At 34.4% G+C, this 20071-nt stretch overlaps 1 protein-coding gene across 1 annotated transcript in view; it reads right to left on the bottom strand.

The window, feature by feature from the left end:
• Positions 1–17319, bottom strand: part of LOC145567866 (uncharacterized) — a 47269-nt gene extending 29950 nt beyond the window's left edge. Inside the window, exons 1-23 of the mRNA XM_081627278.1 lie at positions 16978–17319; positions 14806–14909; positions 12131–12265; positions 11988–12041; positions 11578–11672; positions 11388–11505; positions 11129–11230; positions 10855–11043; positions 10614–10774; positions 9484–9654; positions 8632–8718; positions 8208–8526; positions 8010–8114; positions 7837–7929; positions 7220–7287; positions 4563–4683; positions 4280–4486; positions 3863–4063; positions 3601–3710; positions 1068–1170; positions 803–901; positions 211–375; positions 53–127 (exon numbers count right to left, since the gene is read on the bottom strand). Of these exons, the coding sequence (XP_081483404.1) occupies positions 53–127; positions 211–375; positions 803–901; positions 1068–1170; positions 3601–3710; positions 3863–4063; positions 4280–4486; positions 4563–4683; positions 7220–7287; positions 7837–7929; positions 8010–8114; positions 8208–8526; positions 8632–8718; positions 9484–9654; positions 10614–10774; positions 10855–11043; positions 11129–11230; positions 11388–11505; positions 11578–11672; positions 11988–12041; positions 12131–12265; positions 14806–14909; positions 16978–17074 (2979 nt within the window). The 5' untranslated portion in view covers positions 17075–17319. The remainder of the gene's footprint in view (positions 1–52; positions 128–210; positions 376–802; positions 902–1067; positions 1171–3600; positions 3711–3862; positions 4064–4279; positions 4487–4562; positions 4684–7219; positions 7288–7836; positions 7930–8009; positions 8115–8207; positions 8527–8631; positions 8719–9483; positions 9655–10613; positions 10775–10854; positions 11044–11128; positions 11231–11387; positions 11506–11577; positions 11673–11987; positions 12042–12130; positions 12266–14805; positions 14910–16977) is intronic.
• Positions 17320–20071: the final 2752 nt, after the last annotated feature.

Consider the following 20071-nt stretch of genomic DNA (forward strand, 5'->3'; position numbering starts at 1 on the left):
ATGGTGATAAAGTAGTATTTAGAGCGCAAAAGTACAAGGATAACAAACATACCTGACCACCAACAGCTCGAAATTCAAACAAATGCTTCTCTTCGGATAGTAACATCTTCATAAAACTCTCGTCATACTAAGTTTCAAGGCAGCACAAAGACAAGTAAGACATCTGGCAGCAAAAGATCTAGATTACAACATAATGAAATGTAGTTTTACCTCCTGGTTATAGTTGAAGCAGATTTTTAATTCATCTAACACACCAGTAACAAATATTTTCTCCATGTTTATAACATTATCAACACCATTGTGTTCAACAGCCTCAGATTCCAAGCTTTCAGCATCCGATGAAGATTCAGAAAATGTACTGATTTGAGCTGAATTCTAGATTTAAAAACCAGAAAAATATGCAGCATTAAACAGATATTGAAAAGCAAATAGCGACAAGGGGGAAATGGAGTGGATATAGGACTCAACCTTCAACAGTAATACACTTATACTGTTTTGAAAATAGAATCAAATTGGATAATCACATTTACTGGCCATCAACCACATATTAAGAGGGAAATCTTACAGCCAAAGGATGATTTTTAAAATAAAAAAAATTAAAATTTGAATCTGCAAAGCGAAGATAGCTTAGCCAAACAACAGAGGCCAAGGAATAATAAAATTGACAAGAAAAGTGTGCTAAAAAAAGCACAAATTGATATTTAACAAAAAATAGAAAGTTCCTACTCCCCTCGGCACTTTTAATCATAATAAATAGCCGGTGAACCAAAATAAAAGATACAAAGAGACAATTTCTACATACTGATGCACGATATATAGCATTCCGTAGTTGGGTATACCAAATGCTTTCAGATTCATCAGACTCGGATCGCAAGATCAATGCATTTGCTTGCTCAACAACCTGCAAATGCAAAAATGGGGATAGAATGAACTGCAACAGGCCAACAGCAGTGGAATCATTGAATATAAATGACAATCACATAAACCCAACACTTCAAATAATTAACTTTGAAAAAAAAAATTGCTATTTTGCAATTAATATATAAACAAAAAGAGAGTATAAGGACCTTGCCAGGAGCATGGACACGTGTAGCATCAAGGATAGCAAGTATATGTTCCTCATTACCAACATTCTCTGCAGGCACCTTATACAGATGTTTCCCTCTCAAACTGCAAACGGCCAGTGAGTTGACCAAATCACCATTACAAATTAATCTAAGTTGCCCAAAAAGTACAATGCATTACTATTCAAAGCTGATTAGTAATACTTTATAGGTAAATCAAAATGGTAAATGATATTGTATTAGGTTTTATAAGTGATAAATAATACAAAAATAGAAATATAAATTTAGCTAAGCAGCCGAATACTTAAAAGAAGAGTGAATATGATTTCACAATTAGTAGCAGAACGATTGATATATTTATTTAGAAAATTTGGTTTAATTAATCCCAACTTTGGCCGATTCACTCTTATTATCCGAACTTTGGGAGATTAGCTTTATTTGGTCACCGAGTTACCGGTTTTCTTGCCACGTGTCAACACATAATTGGTTAAATAAATAATTTTATTTTTTTTTCAAAAGCCTAACTCCTCTCCTACCCTACCAATGTCCCCTGCAAAACCACCCCTTTTCCCTCCACCGCCGTCCAGCCCCCCACCATCAAAAACCACCCCTCTCTTCCTCCAGAATATAACCAACTCCATTCCCCACTACAAAGCCATCTCTTTTCCCTCCCCCACCATAAAAAATCACCTCCTTTCCACCACTAAAACCCGCCTATTTTCCTTCCCCCACCATCGAAAATCACCCCCTCCCATCTCCACCATACAAAAAAGTACCTCCTTCCTCCCCCACAATCAAAAACAACCCTTTATGGTGGTCTCAATGGTTTTGGCTGTCAAAGGTTAGTACTAGTTTGATGGTCACAAGGGGGGAAAAAAAAGTAAATAAATAAAAAAAAGAAAAAAAAATAGTCATTCATCAAATCACTAGTCATTGAAGACCAAAAAAAAATGAAACCACCCAACCCCAAATCTATATTATTAAAAACTAATTGTTAGCTGGAATTAATAAAGACGAACCGCCAAAGCTAGGATTCATAAAAAAACCAAGTGTCTCACACATACTTTATAAAAAGACATTTACCAACTATATATACACGAACCCCCATTTTCTTGACACTAGTCAAAATTATATTTGTTTTAAGTTTATTAATGTCTACATTCAATGTTACTATTTAAACTCGGCGTTTCTTGTCCTGGATGGGTATTGGAGCGGTATCAACTAAAAATAGACCTTCATTTTCGGTAAGGATCTTCCGCTTTCTCAGTCAGATTATTCAGTATGATATGCTTTGACCATTTTGCATTTTTTAGTCTTGAATTTCAGGTTTTAAACGTAGCTGGGTAGTGTTTTTTTCCCAAAGCTAGTTCATCACCAATTCTAGCGTACAACAGGCATAGAATTGAGTGGGTCATAGTCAAACGATTTGTTCAAACTAGGTGGATTGCTCCCATGGATTTTTCCCTTTGTCCCTCTTTTATGGGCACTGAAAACACAACTGACCTTTCTTCTTGCAAGATCAACACTCTTTTCAGGTCCTTCTGCACTCACTTTGTGCTAATTCTTCTTTAGAAACATTCTTTGGCGCAACATTAGTCTTTTCATTGTAATGCACTAGTTATTCCCAAATCTCGCTAAATTAGAATGTGGAGAAGAATACGGAGATTGGAGAAGCAAAACAGAATGATGGTTCATACATGCATCTGTTGCTAGGGGTAACAAAATCGGATGGTTCTTTTATTACATTGATAGAAGTCACTAGAAAAATATATCTCTAGTACTCTGACAATAAAATGATTGACCCACGAACTACGTGGGAAAAATGGTTCAAATAATCTCGATAGTGGTTCGCCGTCATCTCAGCCATTTTCCGTTCCACTTGACCTTTACTAAGAGGTAGGATTCTTACCTAGTATTGAACCAAATAGCAGTGTCCTAAATCATAAGAGTACGTACATTGGTGTGAGCTCTTACCTTCTCTCTCTACCTTCTTCTCAATAAGATACACCAGAAATAAAGTAAAAATCTATATTCAAAAAGCCCCGACAATGATGAACTCTTTCAATGAGCTCTCTAGTGGTCCCAAAAAAACATACAAGATTTAGTACACTTTTCAAGCATATAGCTTCACCATAAGTATTTAAGTGGCTCTTGGGAAAGAGCCATTCTCATGTGGCTCTCCATGGAGCTCCATCCAAGAGCTAATTAGAAACCCCATAGTTCGGGGAAGATTAAAATTTTTAATTTCTCTCTCCTCCAAGAGCACATTAGAGAATTAGTTCAAGAACCCTAATGTACATGCTCTAAGTGTTTCAACCAGGTCCATTACACTAGCCTATCATTAAATTCCATTGCATCCACTAATCCAACAAAACCCAACTATCCAAGATGTCACTCTTAGACAACCACTAAAAGAAAATAGTCCCAAAGGGAGAGGACAAAACTAGAAGTTACAGACATATAAACTCACAATTCAACATAAAGCAAATATTGAAAGAAGAATCACAAAACAGAACAAAGTGGTAAGAGCCCCAACCTCAGATATTGTTTGTAGGTCTTGGAGTCTGGATTTTCAAGTATGTAAAGGAATGGACCAACTAAACAAAAGTATCTTCGGTGCCAAACAGCCTCCCTGTTTGCTACTCCCTATAGGTTAAAAGCAAAAACCAGGTGCAGTAAAAGGTTAGCTCTGGAATCAAAGAGATGCCCAGTAAAGATTAGTTTCCGTTATTAATTATTTTTAACAAAATAATCAAAGAACCAAATTTCAAAGCGATTAATATTCAAGAAGTAGAAACCTTCCAAGTCAAAAGATACAGCCAACCGGAATAATCAGCTTGTGTCCACGGAAGCAAACGGTTAGCATTATCGTCATCCTCCACAAAAATTTTCACTACTTTCATCAAACGATGGTAGCGAGCTGGGGAAAAATAAAATCCCAATGACGGCACCCGAACGGCCAACCTCATTGATGGATATGATGGGTTTTCCACCCTTATCTGTATGCATCAAGGCATCAGCAAGATGCAGGAAAGCGTGAATATTCCACAGAATGAAGATTGCTGACCCTGAATACTACAATAAAGAAGATATGCAATCTGCCAAAGCACAATGGAAAAGATCTTCCACAAGGTCTAACTACATATGGCAGGTGAGCTTAAATCATATTTGGATCTTCTGTATTGAAGATCTATTAGCCAAAAAACAAACTTTACCTGTTGAAGCCTAAGAACCACACCACATTTGTCCAAAACAGGCAATAAAACAGCACCGGGTAACTTGGAAGTGCCAAGATGCCCACCCAATGAGGTTTCACCCCAGCAGTAATCACCATCTACTAGGAAAGCAGATACGTCACTCAGCACCATATCAAATTGCAGGTACAAATTCATGATCTCAGCTGACTCTGATCCATGGTCATTCTACATTTGCAGTAGGCATATTAGAAAACTACCTAACATGCATATCCTGCACTATTAAAAGTTAAAGTGAAACTACCTTCGTTCGTATTATCAGATTCCCCAAATCAAGCATGAGTTTTGTTGAATGATCACCATCTGGACAAAACTCAGTAGGAAGAGTAATCTTGGGAGCAGCAATATCCAGGTCGAGCAGAAACCTAAAAGCACATATTAAAGCCAACACTTCACAGTTTCAGAAAAAATTGAACAACAATAATCTAGGGCTGATGTGGAAGAAAGGAATCATTTACATAGATTTAGTTAGTCCATGGGTTTTGGTGTCTATCAATAACTAACTTTCTATAGCTAAGGATCATCAAGAGTAAGTTCAGTCTTAACACAAATTGCTGCAATGCGCTGGCTTGTTCAGGCTTTTTAATCTAAGCAAATGCACTTCGTTTGAAGACATCTATCCTTTCTCCCTTGGTGATATTCCAATTGGTTAACGGGCAAATGTGGGGATCTCAGAAAATTCTTGAGCAGGATAATTTGGGACTCTTCAAAGGGTATCTACACTTTATTATGTTCACTATCACAAAATAATAACAAATGCTAAAAAGATGATGAATCTCTTCAAACGGTTTCTTCAGTTCACTTTCATAGAAATGATAGTAGTACAAACTGTAATAACCTGAATATTAAACAGGGCTTATTAGATGTTAGTGATATTTTATAAGCTAAACAACATCTCAAATAATTTGATACTGTTTTGAGAAACATTTGTTTCTTACTAAAACTACATTAATGATTACTGATTATATAATAGAACGATTAAAATAGGTTCGACATATTATTTATGTCATTGTGCCAAAATAATAATTTTCTACTAAACATTTTAATTTTAATTATTGTCCATCATATTTTACAGCACAGAAGACCATATCTGAATTTGATCACAATTTCTGAAATGACGATATTAACCTTATCACTCCAAAAAGAGAACAACCAATTTCTTCCATGTTCCATGTGTACAGTGTGTAGAACCTCCAGCCATTATTGGCATACTATCTCCTCAGAAATGAACTCCTGATATGCTACCCTACTGAATTTTTAAGATCTAATACAACTATCCCATTTGCCTAAAAATTTTCAGAAATTATCTCATCATTCTTCATCTATCTTACCTAAGCCGTGGCTGCCATTGCCAAGCTTTCAACACCACTCTAACATAAACCCAAAACCACCAATTTAAACCTTGAATTTACAAGCCCAAATTCTCCCTCTTCTTCTCACTCTTTCTCTCTCCTCTGTTGGGATTCTGAGCAGCCACCATACTCGCTATCTCACCTCTACGGCTCTACCTTAGCTCAGCCACAAGAAGTGCAGTGTGGTGCCTGCTACCTCACCGTAACTGCAGGCTACCACTGTGAAGCCGTGGTCCCATAGGCTGCTGCTCGCTGTTCTGTTTCTAATCTTCTCAAGTTCTCTCTCCCTATTGTGTTTCAATCAAAGAACCAAGTCCAAGCAGAATTAGAAGACAACTGATATTTACAGCAGGCCCAAATTTTAGGAGTTCATTTAATGTAGATTTTCTAAAAAAGAAATTACATAATAAAGGCTTAAAAGTAGTATTTAAATTAGTTTAATTTTCTTACTAGTGGGTTTGCAAATATCAAACTACCAACAATGCCAAAATTTGAGCAATTAAAAGTGAAGTTAATTTTAAAAATAGCAAAATAATTCACCCTAATTAAACATCAGGGCACAATAATGCTCCTTCCATCCTAATTTGACCGTCACACTTTCATTTTACTTCCATCCCAGTTTAATATGTACTCAATAACATTCTATTACCAAAAGTTAAGGTCTCACACAGTCACACCCTCTCTCATTCAATTATATATTCCTCCACCATTTCCCATCATATCTACTTTTCAATTAATATATGCACCCAATGTCATAGATGACACACTTTTCTAATTAACTCATCCCAAATTACTTCAAACAGTTACATAAATGGTAATGATACACCATTTTTAAAAAAAATTCCATTACTTCACTATGAACCCATTACCTATAATAAAAAAAGTAAAAAAAAATGCCCTGCTACCTAATAAATATAGTAAAATAACCCTACTGCCCACTTAGTTTAAAAAAAAAAAAAAAAAACCTCTATTCCCACAAATTACAATTAAAAAAAATATCCCATTATCAACTACCCCCAGTAATGTACGAAGTATTAACTTAATTCAATCAAAGCCTTAATCCCATAAATTTGATTATTAAGTGGGGTCGATGAAATATTAATTTAATTGATTTACCTAAATATTGTTCCGGTTAAAGAGGTGCGACTAATCCAGAACATAGGAAGTAATAGATAAACCAACCACTAATAGCATAAAACTACTTGAAAAAGTTGGCATGACAATTAAATTGGGACAGTAAGGTCAAGTCAGGTTTCACCAACTTGGTGCGACTAATCCGGCACATAGGAAGTAATAGATAAACCAACCACTTATCGCATAAAACTACTTGAAAAGGTTGGCATGACAATTAAATTGGGACAGTAAGGTCAAGTCAGGTTTCACCAACTTATATTTAGTTTTTTAGGTTCAGTCTTTTTTGAGTTTAGGATTCTATTGTCATCTCAAGACCCAATGTTATCAAGTTGGGTCAAATTTTGCCAAGTCTAATCTAAAGCTAGATATAAAAGCAACCCAGCAATGTGATATTAAGTTTACAGTCAAAGCGTACCTGCTTTGATTTCTCAAAGCCCTGGACATTTGCTCTTGTGCAGTCTTTTTCATTTCATCAATAGTCATCTGAGATTAACAGAAATAGATTCAGCAATCAGTAACATATAGAAGAAAATAATAGGAGATCACAAAAACAATAATAATAACATGCATTGGAATTTATACATAAAATCACACAGACCAAAAATATGACCTAGCCAGATTTAAAAGCCACTTCTGATATAGTGAACAAAATTAACATGAAAAATTCAAACTTTTAACCATCTACTTAAATAAATCCCACCTACAAAAAAACTTAGATCACACTCTGTAATTGATCCTCAAATTATATCAATAAATCTAATACTTAAATTTTAGGACATTATCTAACACTATCTGAAAAATAATATAGCAATTGGCTTACTAAGAGAATACAACCCCAAAAGTTGGGATTATTTAGAGTTAATTATAATTTTAGATCATCCATGTCACTCAATTCATTAATTTAAAACGTTGTGTAGTTTTACCCTGTACAACATGCACATCTAAATAAGAAAAGAGGAATAACATTAGAACAAAAATATCTATTTCTAACCCCGACTTCCCACTGAGTTGTGCAAAGAACTACAGGAATACCTGTACAGCGACTGCGGTCTCTACAGCTAGTGTCTGACTGACAGTGGTGCTCTCAAAAAACTTCACAATCTGATCAACGGGGTCTTTAAGATACTGTAATGACAATTTGATATTACTGAACGCTGCACAACATTTATAGTAAAAAAACATTTTACTTGGGAAAGCATTCTCACAGTCACATAACAGGGAGAAGCTTTAGCGATGAAACTCCAATCAACCTCCACATCAAAAGGCTTGTAAACAAATGTGCCGGCTAGAGAATCATGAGCTGTAGCACTCTGGTAACAAAATAATGCATCCAGTCATCAGCATAAAAATAAAAAATAAATAAATAATGATACATGTCACATGAACCAGAGTCAGGATCAGACCTCAGCAAGAATTCCTTGTGGTGATGTCAGACGATATGAGCCTAACTTCAGATCAAAATTTTTTGCTTCTGCATACAGACTACCGGAGCACTTTAGGCTCTCACACGACAATTCAGCGACACATCCATCGGCATCAATCAACTTTGATGCATTACGTCTCATGTAGAGTTCAAATGCAGTATGTATAACATCCTTTTTCACATCAATAACTTGTCCAACATCGCTTTCCTTGTATCTTATGATTTTATTCAAGCGTTCCCAATCCTCATCAGTGAACTGTAAGGTTTCAGTCTCAGCTTGAGATGACTCACCACCACCCCTAAAAGAAAAGAGTTAACTGCTACTTCAACCACTCTGAGGTTCATTCGACACAGTAAAAGAGCTTAGCTTCGACAAAAATAAGAAAAAGAAAGCAAGATTTTACCACCCAAATGACCACCATGACTTCTTTTCTCGTTGTTTCCTCAGGTCTGACTCTATTGACTGCTCCACAAACCTGTGAGCAACCATCCTGGACAACAGAAAGATCAAGTTGATCACAATATTAGACATCAATAGAACAAACCAGATATATACTTTCAAAAGCATAAGTAGGTCCTGCTTTCAGACAAAATATAGGGTGTGTTATGCAACACCCTTCTAACTAATACAATCGTAATAATTTACAATGATGTAGTGAATTAATTAGTGATTAGAGGTTAATTGATAGGTTGAAGAAACATTTCATAAAAAATCTGGTTGTAGACCACTAGAAATCACGAAAAGATAGTTTTGCATAAAACACTTATTCGCTGTGATTGCTATTTGCTACAAAAACACTAACCACTATCACAATCGCTACTCTACTGGCAACAAATAGAAAATCATTTCATATTCAGAAGCTTTAGAAGGCAAATGTTCATTAACCAGTATACCCAATTGTGGATATACATGCAAGTCACAAGCCATAACGCAGCTAGGAGTCCAGGAAAAAAAAAAAAGAACGAAAGAAAAGGAAAAATAGATAGACAACTACCACAGCTACTAAAAGTTGTTTAGATGTTGCATGAAAGCATGAGCGCATGAGAATTTTTTTACATCAGCCCAACTTTCCCTTATGAGTAAGTGGATAAAGCCCCCCTTGGTGCCTTTTAAAGTTTTAACATGTGTCATAAATGCATAATAACTTATCCACAGACAGAAACTATCATGAAAAAAATACAAGTTATACTTTAGCTTAAATAATCACTAGACAAGTTATATAAAAAAAAAATAGACTTTAACCTTCAAATCTCACCTCCACTGCACAATGAGATCAATATCAAGTTCAAGATCTAATTTTTCAATTTCTTTACTGTCATCAATCACCGCCTGACTTGGATTTGATTTCAGTAAAGAAGCATACAAAGATATATACTTCTTCCTTAACCTCGCAAACCTCAGCACTCGATCCCAAGATAGTTTCCCACTGCAATAAAAAATCAAAGGATGCAAAGCACATCACATACATATCCAAAAAGCATGCATATATATGCATTAACTCACCTGCCTCTCCAAGGATTCAAAAATAGTAGTAAAAAGTTCAAACAGCAAACAAACACAAAAATAGCAATATAGTTGGAGAGAAACCCACTATAGATCACTGCAGTAGCAACTCACATGACTGTTCAACTCTACATCATAATACAGTAGTGAATCTTGCACGGCATTATTCGGCACGTTAAAGATTGACGGATAGTAATAATGTCAGGTAATTGAAACAGATCTAATAAAAACACTATCGAGAAGGGACAAGCTGTCACTAAAAAAAGAAAAAGGTGGGGAGAAAGGCAACAATTCCTGGCTAGAAAATTTTAAAAATGGTTTAAAATAAATAAGTTAGATACAGCATAAGAATATAAAGTTTTTAGAAGTAGACAAATCCAACCATGTCATTTCCCTTTCAATAATTAACATATTGTGTATGTTGTTGTTATAAACATATTAAGCACTTAAAGGACCGGGGAAGGGAGAGGGGGCAATCTAATCCGCCATTTTGAGGATAAATTAAATTAAATAATAAAAAATCAATGCTTATTATTAGGCTACGATATAGCAAGCTGCAATACCTCAAAAACTATGAAAAAATCCACAATCCACTTAAGGAAAACAAATAACCACCTAAAGGGACAATTAGACTTCTGGAAAGTAAAATTTTAAAACTTACCACAATAGTCTTCAAAATCTATGAAGAAAATCCTTACATCGATTTTCGTGCACGCACACGCGCGAGCGTGCGCGCGCGCACACACACACACACAAGACAGATAAAAGATACAAGACAGGAAAGAGAAGCATGGTTAGAACGTGCCCAAAGAGAAATTGCTTCTGCAATTAAGAGCAAGAAGCCCAAAAGAAGAAAAAAATATGTAAGAAGATTTTCCAAACCTAGCCATCTTCAGTTGATCTGATACAACATTGTATGCATAGTTCCACCAGGACCTGGGATCAGATTTCACTGGGACAACTGGGCGATAGTGCGCATACTTCAGACGCTGATTAAAAGCAGCAAAATTGTCGGCTAACTTCAGCATATCTCTGTAACCATCCTGTAGTATGGCATCATAAGGTCCTTGGCACCATTCACATCAACCCACAACAAAATTATTTGTTAATCAAAAATACCTACCTTCGATAAACAGATTGTCACATCATCCAAATTTACTGCTGCCTTCTGCAAAGGTTGACCGGTAACAGGAGAATCATATGACCGCAGTTTTAAGTACTTGGCGTTTCCAGATATTGGTTCCAAAATGTAACTATGCTTATTTACAAGAGCAGCAGCCACTTTTCCATCCTTTGTTCCAAACTTAAAAACCTGATAATCATCATTGTGTTAGTAAATAACAATTCCTAGCAATAAGAGTAAATAACACATACGGGACAAGTACTGAAGTACACACCTGAGACCACTCAGAAGGAAGCAAATCCTCCCATGGTTTGTCAAGACGCCATGGAGTAATATCAGAATTGAAATAGAACGCTAAACGCTCCAGTTCCACAGACTAACAATATTCAAAAAGAAAAGCAATAATGGAATTAGAAACATGAGTAATAATTTAAGGACAAAAACAAGTGCACAATCATCTTAACATATCATGAGGCTAAAAGTGACTAGCTCATCCAATCAGCTTTACATTCTGCTACTGAAAATATACAAACCTTCTGGATATTGTCCAATGCACCCCCAGTGACAAAAGTTTCATTCCCGTTGTTATCAACTGTGAAAGCTGAAAGTTTGTCCAAGGTAACACCAGCTGCAAACGGGTGGCCAGCATTGCTGAAGAAAAACAACATATTAAAAATGTATAGTTGACAAGAAATTTCAGGTATTTTAAGTTGTTGCAGATACCTTTCACCATCTTCATATCTAACGTGGATATTTGAAATTGAAAGCTTCAGGTTTCCAATTATAGTGCTAATTAGAGACCCCAACCAAGATTTATTCTGATACAAGGAATGGAGTCATTGAATGTCATCAGCACTAAGCTGACCAAAAATTACATCACAAAAACCGGAAAACCAAGAACTAGACATCAGAACAGAGCTTCACTAATATATATATATATATATATATATATATATATATATATATATATATACCTCATCCCCTGTGTCTATTTATGAAAGAGACTGAAGCAGGGAGGATAGAGACTAGAGAGTAGGGGGATCCCAAGTCCCAACCCCTAATTGACCGAGCTTTCATGTGGTCATCAATGTATTTACATGCTCAAAAAAAACAATTAAAAGATCATGACATACCACTTCATCAGTTTTTAAGCGTTGTGCTCTTTCCAACAACTTCATTTCCATCTCCTATTGCAACAATTACCAAAAACAATATTAAAATTCCTAATTCAACATTCAAAAACATGAGTTCAAAAGGAAGATCAATGAAGTCGTACACGTATTCGATTTCTTTTGGCCTCCTGTAAAGCATCTTCACTGTCTCCGTCAACATGTGTGGCAGGTTCAGCTAACAAAAAAATTTCATCTAATTCAACTATAACTGGATCTTGGCCAAGCTTACTCCAAGGAACCTGAAATTAAGATCCATCATAAGAAAATTTAAAATAACAAAAAACTAAACCAGCATCCTTACTCAACCATTCTATCTACTACTTCCGTTTCACATTATTTGCAACTTTTGCCAAAGACGTCTGCTACACATTATTTGCAACTTTCCAAAATTTTCCATTTTTAGTAAGTTTTTTAAATGGAATTACTAAAATACCCTTACTAAAATTTTCATAAACTCAATTAATCTAATTATTTTCACCAAATCTAATGAAGTCCCCCAGCTAACCAATTCATTTCATTGAACAACACTCAACTATCATCAAGTCTTTCCATAATTCAAACCCATTTCTTGAAGTTCTTTTTTAATTCCCCAATTTCTTTCTCTATCCTTCAATCTAACCTCTCTCTCTCTCTCTTCCCACAAAGACAAACCATCGTGGCGGAGTTCTATGCGTGGACAACAATGACGGAAAGTTTGCGGTTTATGGTCGTGGTTGAACCACCATTATTGAACGAATTTAGGGCGATGTGGGTATTTCGATGAGGTTGGTGGTGCTAGAAGTGGTCGGTGGATGGGTGATTTTAGAGGGTGTGGGATAATTTTTTGGTTGGCTAGGGTAAGTGGTTTGTGTTAGTGTGGGCCGTGGGGGCATTACATCTTACATGGTGGTTGTGGGTTAGGTTTTAGATTTTGGGTGGCATGGTTGGGGGGGGGGGTTTCACGAGGTGGGTAGATGGTTTCGGGTTTGTGTGGATGTGTGGTGGCTACAGCCTACGAGATAGGTTTTAGGTTTTGGGTGTGGTGGCTAGTGGACGTGTAGTGGTTAGGCAGTGTCCGAGAGGTTGGTGTTGGGCGGTGTCCGTGAGGGTGGTAATGCGAAGTGGTGGTGCGTCAAGGTGGTGGCCTGTGTGGCTGGTGTTATGTTGGGTGGTTAATTATTAAACTATCCCCAATTTCTCCCTCCTTCCTTAATCACATGCCCCTTCCTTTTGTTAATCTCCAATTCTCATTGTTTGCCTAGGAGTCCGCAACTCCAAAGTTGCAAAAAATGTGAAACGGAGGTAGTATATAAAATCTATCACACTAGACTGTGTAAACAACAACTCTTGCATAAAAATAAATGAAGCACCAGATAATATCAGAAGAAATGTATATCACAGCGAAAATGTAAGGATGGCAAATTAAAGGACAGGGAATCCTCAAAATCAAAAGAGGTTAAGAAAAATTAGTGTACTTCCAGAAACATGCCATGGATCATGAAGATGCCAACATTAACACCCAGAAACCCAATTTCCATCTTATGCTCTTTCTTAATTCTCTTCTTATCTCCATATTGATCATGACTCCCTGTCATCCCCCTATCTATACGTGAAAAGACCCTGCTCCCCAGTTAGTCTGATATGGGAGTGAATAATCAATTCAAAAAGATTACCTTTTAATAAATATGTTAGCTTGGATTATGACGCAAATTAGAGTAGCATTTGCAGACATAAGCATATTATTATACAATTAAATGGGCCTCAATCCATGGATGTCGAAACACACAATTGAGGAATTAAGACCTTGTGAGCATCAATTAGGAGTTGTGCATACAAGAAAACAATTGTAATTTGGTGTCATGCTTAGCATTGTTACAAAAAATCAGTTACGACATTATAGTCATTATGCGGTGTTTTATTTTACACAAAGCAACTAATGAGGCAGTGTTTATTTTGCTTCATTATGTTATTCACATAAATTAAATATTCACTTTAATTACTACCTCCAATCTATTTCAATTAGTTAATGTAGATAGTTAGATACATAGTTTAAGAATGCATTAAAAAAGAAAATTTGATTTTAACTGTCCCAGCTTACTTTAACCTGTACGCTATAAATAGTCCATCTATTAAATAATCCTACAATGGGCCAACCTTGAGGGGTTCTTCCCAACATGATCCCTAACCTGTTGTAACCAGTTTAAATGGTTACAATGTCGCGTTTTAATTTAGCTTATTTCTCCAGCCATCTCTTCCTTTTTCACCACCCTCATTTCACCTGCCCAAACCACCCCTCCCAACCACCCCCTAACCACCGACCCCTCTAGCCACCATCCCTGGTCACCCTAGCCTCACCAAACCACCACCCTATGTTACTCCGACACCCTATTGTACGCCGAGTGTCCGGTGTCAAATCCTCCGACACTTCGACACGATACAACACTCAAATATATAGTGGCCTTATATGAAATTTTATAAAATCTGGAGTGTCAGACACGACACCCAAATTCAAGTCTATGCAACAAAGTCACCTTCTCTCTTTGTCTCTCTCCACCACAAGAACCACCTTCTCTCTTACATATACACTTGTCAAAAAAAAAAAAAAAAAAAAAAAACATTTTCAACAAGAGCAATATTATTAAAATGTATTCCATTAAACCTTCCCATCTAAAATTTATTATAATTTTCATTTTTCCCGGTCCTAGACTTCTAGCATACTGCTTTAAAGGCCAGTTTCAAATTTACATGGATAAAGTGAAGAGCGTTTCCCTCTAAATTATGGCATAGAAATATAACCAACCTTGAGTGTGACAGATCCAAGGAATCCTGCTTTAACTTTGATGGGCAGTTTTAATGCATTTAATGCCTCTGGCTTTAGTTGCATGTTAGTTAGCACCACATTACCTGTTCAAAAGTACCAAATTACTATCAGAAACTGACATAAATTCATGTAGCACAACTAAATAAAATCCGTGCAAATAAACAGTTTATATCTAAGCATTCGCCAAAGAAAACAAATACTGAGCTTATGATACCTAGCACAAACCAATCACAAAATAAAAAGCAACCTCAATAACATAGGATAAGAAAGAGCCTAAAGTAGGGGTCATCAGTGATTAACACCAAGTGAATCAGATAGTCTGAAACAAACCCACTAGGCAAGAAGAGAGCAAGAAAAGGATATAGTGATCTTGAGAGTCAAACTCACAAGTTTCAAGGCTTGATGTATCATATAAGACAGTTATCTCTATTCTGAATACACATGCATAGAGCGGCAGCCTATTGCCCTATAGGCTAAAAAATCCTAATTATACGAATTATATCAGATCTAAAACCTTGAAAAGGAAAGGGAAAAAAAAAAAGGACACGTATAAGTTCATGGATGTGTAGCAGAGCATGCTGCTGGAAGAATGAGATAAAGAGAGAGTAAAATTAAGTTAAATCATTAGCCAATGTAGTGAAATTGATGGAGAATTTTCTAAAAGAGAAATGAAAATTAATTTCAAAAGGCTAAGAATTCATAGAGATATAATTAACAAATACTTTTGGCTCTTTGAATAACATTAGAAACAAAGAAATAGTTCTATTGAGGTGTAATTTCAATTAAGAGTAGTTATTCGTGATCTCTTACAGCTAAATAGTTATCATTTTGCATAATAAGATCAATTATGAATAATTTCTTTTAGAATAAACTAATAAGAATCATAAATAATAATTATTTGGGTGAAAAACATGATGTTCAAACTTTTTCAATGAAAGAGTACCAAATACTGTTTCAAAGTATAAAAAGAAAGTTATTTGGAGATCTATTTGCAAGTACCTATTCCAATCCTGACTAAGCAAAACATTATAAGTTCCCTTCCAAAAAAAATTACTTTGTACTAGTTTTAATAAGATATTTCCTTAAGTTATGTAGCAGAAAGAAAATTTTAATATGATGCGGAAGCCCTAATATGCTGCAGCACAACCCAACTTCAAATGACCATAGTTCATTAGCTCCATCACTAAAATTGAGCATAAGGCCCCTTGCTAACTTTCTAAGACTTCTAATTTCAAACATAAATACGTAGTAATTTCTACGTACAATGCAAAGATAGTGTGTTATTATTGTTCAAGGTTAACCTTGATGAATCAGCCAATTCCAATACAATGTATCCATTCGACCATCCATTTCCAGTTTTGCCTTAGAACACTGACCGAAAATTCTTAAAATACCATAATCTCATGCTAGTGCCCGATTGATTTCTACCCTTAAGTCATTCAAAATCCAGTAATGTCCCCCCAGCAGAAGGAGCAAAGACTTATTCATGTTAACATGATACTAAGCATAACATAAATTTTGTAAAATGGCTGACTTCAGTATATATACTTAAAAGTTCAAATATATGGTTCATACATTTGCTTAGTCTCACAATCATAGTTTCTATGGGTATTGTCGTAGGTAAGCCATACACCCCATATAAGTATGGCTAAGGTTTATTTAACCGCACTTCAGACACTGCATTGAAGATACTAAATCCGTCACTGGTCTAAAATCTTAACAGACAGACTGGCTATACCACTACCTCCACACTGAAAGCCTGGAGATAATCCGTACTACTATTATCCGTGTAATAACAGCTTTAACTTAAGAATGATTTAAGGTTTATCTATCCACATTTCAGACACGATGTTTTAAAATTCTTGAAACGGAAATTCCAGCCGAATATGCGACTAGTCGACTACCACCACTAAACAGTCCTCCACACTATAATCTAATTATAAATTTATAATCCTCGTTACACTAATAGCTGTCTTATACAATCTCCGGCATCAGATAAACTAATAAGTTCAATTTAACAGTCAAAACACAAATATATTTATTCTATACCATAAAATTCAATGAACGTTCATAGTATATACTAAAATTAAGCAACAAGTAACGCAAATTTGATCAAAAAATTCACAAAAATAGGAATAAATTGATGATTACCTTGCCAGACGCTGATTTTGAGAGCGTCTTTATTAAGACCTCTAACATAATTGCCTAAATACCTCTGCAGCAAATACGCTACTTGATCCTCTAACATCTTCTTCTTCGATCAAACTGCAATCAAAATCTCATCCAAAAAACAAACAAACGAACAAAAATCAGAGAAATAAAAATTGGATTAGTCTCATTGAAGCAATTCGTCGAACACCTAGAGTGCAGAAATGATGAAACCGCCAAAAATCTAGGAGGAGGAGAGAGAAAATGGAGAGAGATTCGAGGATTAGAGGACAAGTCTGACAGTTTCTAGAGATAGAGAGAGAGAGAAAAATAAAGATAATTTGCTTTTTTCCTATTTAAAGAAAGATATTTCAGAGAGAAGAAGAGGAATATAGTAAGAGTTTTCACTGCAAGGCAGTTGACACGTGGCGCATTTTTTGGAGGTAAAGACGGGGAAAATCTGCTAAGTGTACTTTGCATTTAAGAATGGCACGTGCCCATCATAAAAATTTATGAATGGCACGTGCTTCTGGTTTGTGAAGTTGTAGGGTGAAAATTTTTACCTACAACCCCCTTTAGGGAAAGTTCCCTACTCCCCCCTCCCAAACTACCTGGTTTCTTCTTCTACTACATTTCTTCTTTTATTTATTTTTTATTTTTTTATTTTTTTTGTTATTACATTCCTTTCTTATTTTTCAAGCTATATATATATAACCTTAATTTTCTCTCTCTTCTCAGTTCTTTGAGAACATTTTCTCTCTTATCATAATTGTTTTTCAATCTAATATCTTCGCTCGATTGAAAAACCTTACTCTTCGTTGTTTTCATGGAGGTTTCTTCGATCGGAGATTCGAAGGTTTTGCTGCTGAATGTGCAGTTGTGTATTCTTCGATTTCAGATTTTGATCGTGATTTTGAGATTGTGTTTCCATCTGATGTTGGATCGAATTGCTTAATTCGTTTGTTGATCAATGTAAGCTTTCATTCAATTTTTCATTAATTTTGTTGTTAGTGTTTTATTTTTCTCGTTCTTTTAATTGAATTTGTAATACTTTGATTTTAATTAATATTGCTTTTGTTTATCAATGTGAGTAAAATTTGTTGATTTATTTTGTTGTCATGAATCATTCATCAATATTGTTGTTGTCGATTTTAATTTCAATTCTAATACTATGATTTTTATAATTATAGTTTTAGTTCAATTTGTTGATCAATTTGAGTGATAATACATAGCTATTGTGTTTCATTGTTTTGCAATAGTTTTGATTTCTTAATTGCAATTTGTTTACTGTTTTATTTAATCTATAATATTATTTTAATTTATAATCCTAAATAATCAACTATTTTAACAGTTGTGTTGTGATCAATCTTATAATGCTAAATGATCATTCATAAAGCTTATATATCAATTTTATTACTGTTAAATGAAAGTTCATAGTCGATAAATGTTCAATTTTATTAATGCTAAATGAATATTTATAATGCAAAATGATAATGATAAATGAACACTTTAATAATGCTAAATGTTCATTCAAAATGTCAACAAATTAATTTTAATAATTATGATCAAATAGGTAATGATAAATGATCATTTATAATGATTATGTTTAAATATTGAACATGTATGCCAATGTTTGTGTTCATTTGTTTTTAAAATGCAGTGGGAAAAAGGATGAAATTGTTGTTGAAGAAGCAAGTAAATTTGAGTTACTTAATTGGTAAAGAAGTAGAAGCTTATGAAAGGTACAATGAATATGCTTTTAAGAAAGAGTATAGTATTGTCCAAGTGCGTGCTCCAAGAAAAAGCCAAGTTCCTTCAAGTGCTCCAAGTAATGTCCAAGTTTCTTTAAGTGTGCCAAGAAAAAAGGTTCAATTTCGTCCAAGTGTTCCAAGAAATTTTCAAGTTCCTCCAAGTGTTCCAAGAGATGTTCAAAGTGTTCAACGTGGTAGCTAGTCAACATATTTCTTCTAAGTATGATAGGTTGTTAGTTTTTTTTGACACTAATATAGCGAATAGGTTGGCAAATAATAATAAGTAAGAATTTGGATTGAAACAATATATATTTGTTCGAGCTTTTTTTTTTCTGATAAATGGTATGTAACTTAACATAATTTGTTTTGACACTGAACATTTGCCTTTTTGGTTATGAACATTTTATTGTATTTCGTTATAACTGTTACGTGATTGAACATATTTTATTCTGATAATGAACATATGACTTCTTGATAATGAACATTTTCATTCCAGTAAAAAAAAAATATGTATGTATATGTATATAACAAGCACTAGTGAATTAAAAAAAATATGAATATTAATGTACTTGATCAATTAGAATTCTATAAATGATCAAATATCCGAAAGAATAATATTTTTAGTAATCAAAATCAGCAATCAATAAACAAAACACAGCTAACTAACTCACATAGATCGAAATCAGAGATAAAATTCATCAAAATCGAACTTAAATTAACTTAAATTATAACAGCAAACACAAATCGAACCAAAATAGAGACAAAATTGATCATAACAACTCACATTGATCGACAAACGAATCAAGCAATCAAATAACATTAAGGAAAAATAACTTCACTATATATCACGTTCAAAGTAATGAATGTGAGAGGAAATAAATATTAAAAAGTAATATTTCTATATTTATTCGATTTCTTATATTGATTGTTATTATACTAATCTATAATTATTTTGTAGTTTTTATTTCTTAATTGTTAATAAGTAGGTGTTTTATGTGGTTGATTATATATTATTGCTATGAACAATAATTATGCTGTCAAAATGTTCTATAAATTTTGTAGATACGTTTTTGTGTTTTTATAGAGTTTTTATCATTTTGATCAATTTGATAATGCTAAACATGTTCATTTATACTAATGTACATGTTGTGGTATTATTATTTACATGAAATATTTTGATAATCAGTAATTTATATTTATTGTAATTATTATAATCTGCTGTTTTTTATTTTGATAAATTTGACAAATGATAATATAAATGATCATTAAGATTTTTATTGTTTATTGTTTTGTATTTGTACATATATTTTACTAATTATGTTCATTTTTGTTCGTAGGTAATAATG

This window comes from Chenopodium album, chromosome 11 (assembly GCF_948465745.1).
Source record: "Chenopodium album chromosome 11, dcCheAlbu1.1, whole genome shotgun sequence".
Taxonomy (NCBI): Eukaryota; Viridiplantae; Streptophyta; class Magnoliopsida; order Caryophyllales; family Amaranthaceae; genus Chenopodium; species Chenopodium album.